This window comes from Pteropus alecto, unplaced genomic scaffold (genome assembly GCF_000325575.1).
Source record: "Pteropus alecto unplaced genomic scaffold, ASM32557v1 scaffold90, whole genome shotgun sequence".
Taxonomy (NCBI): Eukaryota; Metazoa; Chordata; class Mammalia; order Chiroptera; family Pteropodidae; genus Pteropus; species Pteropus alecto.
In genome coordinates, this window is record NW_006429894.1 from 1,437,942 (window position 1) to 1,441,403 (window position 3,462).

The 3,462-nt window shown below is 57.3% G+C and overlaps 1 protein-coding gene across 5 annotated transcripts in view; it reads right to left on the minus strand.

The window, feature by feature from the left end:
• PTPRC (protein tyrosine phosphatase, receptor type C) overlaps positions 1 to 3,462 on the minus strand; it is an 83,807-nt gene that overhangs the window by 33,661 nt on the left and 46,684 nt on the right. For 4 of the 5 annotated variants that reach the window (XM_025044713.1, XM_025044718.1, XM_025044716.1 and 1 more), the window contains one exon: positions 2,457 to 2,597. The exons of the other annotated variant lie outside the window; for it this stretch is intronic. In XM_025044713.1, the coding sequence (XP_024900481.1) occupies positions 2,457 to 2,597 (141 nt within the window). The remainder of the gene's footprint in view (positions 1 to 2,456; positions 2,598 to 3,462) is intronic. 5 annotated transcript variants of the gene reach the window in all.

Genomic DNA, 3,462 nt, shown 5'->3' on the forward strand with positions numbered 1-3,462 from the left:
CTGCAGGGGTGCCGGACGGGACCGTCTCCGCTGGAGCGCCTGCAATCAGAAAGGCCGTCGGCACGGTCGCTCGGCCCCGCCACACGGCCCAGTGGCCAGACGGCCACCGAAAACAGGGTTATTGAGGCTCAGCCAAGCAACAGACGACCGAATCCCTCTGCTTTCTGCAAAACTGCGCACGACGGCCGGGCTCGAGGGAGAGGCGGGCCGAAGGGTGACGAGGAGAAACCTAGGCAGCCTTGTCGTCGGAGCCCAACTCCGAAAAGAACCGGGGACCTCGGGGGACAGCTCGGGCAGCCCGCGGTGTCAAAAAGACACCCGAGTGACAGGGTGGGGTCCTGCTGGCTGGCGCCGAGACCCCGCCCCCCAGGATGGCAGCGGAGATCTGAGTGTCACCGGAGGAAGCGAAACCTGCCACGTGCTGAGCGCCTCCCTTGGGCGCAGCTCTCTGGGGACAGGTCCCCGGTGCAGGTGGCTGCTTCTAAGTGCCTTAAAACAGAGCTGGGCGGGCTCCCGCCCGTGCAGCTGCTGAGCTCGGGGTCCCAGAGGGAGGTGACAAGTCTCCTTTCGCTGCGTGGACTCCTCCGGCCAGGAAGCTCAGGGAGGTTTAGAGCCACAGAGGATCCACGTCCCTCCCTCACGTCCCGCCCGTACGTGAGCCGATCGGCGCAGAGTGCAGTGTGGTGGCCGCAGAGACCGCACACCGGGCTTGGTTAAGACTTGTCATTGCCAAGCTGCGAAGCACTGGTCTCCCCCGCTCCCCGGGCCTCACACCCAGAATTCCAGCTCGAGTAACCAGTGTGTGCAAATTGGGTGCCACGGGACAGCGAGCACGGGGCTGGCTGTCAGGGCAAACGCGACAAGTCTACGAGTCAGCCCGCACCGTGCACAAGTTTGGTTAAGCTTGTGATCACCGTCACGTGACGTCACGGTCATCAGTTCAGGGAAAACTTGACTTTGTTTGCAGTCAGGTCCTTGGGGTTTTGGCAGGGGACACAGGGCGGGCCTGTTCTGAAAACGACCTTGATGTCCGCAGGCAAGAACCCTCCGGTCACATCCTCAGGGTCACACGCCCCTCCCCCCCATCAGAACTGAAAAGGCACCTTCCGAAATTTGGAGTCTGGGTTCTCAGCTCTGTCTTCAAAAGACACTAACGCCCCACATTTAATAAACTGGAAGAAAAGGAACAATGTGCACCGCCTCTTCCGCTCTGAGTCCCAGGGCAGGGGCCCCGCAGGACAAGGCAAAGCATAGGGGGCTCTGCGTCCTCTACAAAACGTGCAGACACAGAACCGGCCTCTGCGAAGGCTCGTCAGCCTTCTTCCTCCTCATCCCCTTCTGCTCCCTTCCCACAGGAGACCCTCCCCCGATGCTGCTCCGAGGGCCCCCCGCCCCCTCCCCAAATTCCCTACCTTCCTGCTTCATTTGAAAATGTCCCTTGTGTAAACTCATCTCCGAGGTGGCTTGGGGGGGCATTTACCAGTTTAGTGAGGTGAATTCATCCTAACAGGTTTTTAGTGTGAGACAGAGACTCCCTCGCTTAGGACAAAGCGACACGCAGCCCCCACGGACCAGCGCTCTCCAGGTATTTCGCAGTGCTGGCCCAGCCACGGTTTCTGAATCTGCCCATGTGCCAGAAGCGCCAAATCTTTTTGGCTGCGGTTTCCATGGCAACCAGAACGGGCGGGATGAGGCGGGCGGTGAGGACAGCTCTGTGCCCAGCTGATTGGAGTGTGTGGATTGCCCGGGATAACTTTTTTATGCCAAGGCAACAATTTTACTACTTAGAAATCATAACGATCCTACTGGACGCGCTTGACGCCCCTGCTGGGTTCGGACTCAACGCGCAGCCGCCTCGTGGGGTCCACGGCCGGCCGCTCACGCCCTCCGCTGACGGGCGCTCGGGTCGCTAAATTTACCTACGTGGCTGTGGGGCTTCGTAACCTGGCAAACGTGCCTGTATTTTGGGATTGGAAAAAAAAAAGGGGCCTTCATTTCCCTTTTCTCCTTCTTTCAAAAAGCAAATTAGTTGTGGCCGTAATTTCTCCGTGATGATGGGGTCAGCTATTGTTCACTGCTGGGTTTATAGGAAGGAGGCCTTCAAGTGAAGGACCATGTACACTATTCTTCATTCCTAGCAAAATGGCGTTTTTCCTGCACAATGATACTCGCCCTGATCAAAAGAAACGCGCAGAGGACCTCGAAGAACTGTTTCCTCCTGAACGGAGTTTTTCTGTTTTCTCCTAATTCCCGTATTTTTTTGTTGTTGTTGTTTTTTTAGCCCGTGTCCCCTGTCACAAGGACCTCTGCTACGTGGCCGCACAGACTAAGGGGACCCCGGGCGCAGGACATTTCGAATCCATCGCACGAACAGGCTCGGATGCCCCGCGCCAGTCCCGAGCACGGACAGCCGTCCCGCGCCTCTGAGCTCGCGGAAGCCTAAAGCGTTTGCAAACCTGGTGTCTCCTTCCCGCGCGGTGCGGGGGTGAGTGAGGGAAGGGGAGCCTGGCCGCCGGGAGTCTGAGGGTCAAGTCCGGCAGCGGGTGTCTGCGAGTCTGCGTGCGTGGGGAGGTGAGGCGGCAAGGTTGGAGTCACACCTGCGGCGAGAAAGCGAGATGGGCCCATCAATACCTTCCCACTGCAGCTGGAAAACGCAGATCCGAGGAGGTCACAAGGGACGAAGTTCTGTGACCGTTTACCAGACTCCGAGATGACCCTATCTATTCCGACGCTTACTTCTGCCTGGCAGGAGGCGGCTCCCTGGGCTGGACGCAGCCACACGTGTGTCCAGGCGGCCTCTGGGCCGTGAGTCGCTGTGAGCTTTTTGAATTCTCCATCGACGTGACAAACGGAAAGTGGGGACATCTTTTGAAGGCCGAATACGAAAAGAACCCCTCGAACTCAAAAGTCTCTTTACAGCACAAAGGAAAGAAGAAATAGCAAAATGGACCCAAGGGGAACAGATACTGTTCTGACCGACGCGTGTGCGCACGGGCATTCGGAAAATTTTTCATGTGGAAATCAAAATGAAATATTTTTAACTGTCAAGAGATTGATAATATCTAGGGTCAGAAAAGATGTGTGGAAACAGTTGCACTCTCGTGCACAGACACTCACAGAATTACGGGCCCGGAGTGTGGAGGGCACACCGCCACGCTTAACGTGCGTCTTTAGGGAGTGGGATTTGGGGAGTGAGTATTTCATTGTGTGTGTATGCGTGTGCATGCATGTGCATGTGTTCACGCGTGCGTGCATGTGCACATGTGTGCATGTGTGTGTACGTGCGTGCATGTGCGCGAGCACACATGTGTGTGCAGGTGTGTGCATGCATGCGTATGTGCATGCATGTGAGTGCATGTGCGCACACGTGTGCATGTGCACGCACGCGCACGTGTGTGTGTGTGTGAAGGGAGATGTGGAAATCTCAACGAAGACCTCTGTGTGACGTTGCCGCCCATCAGG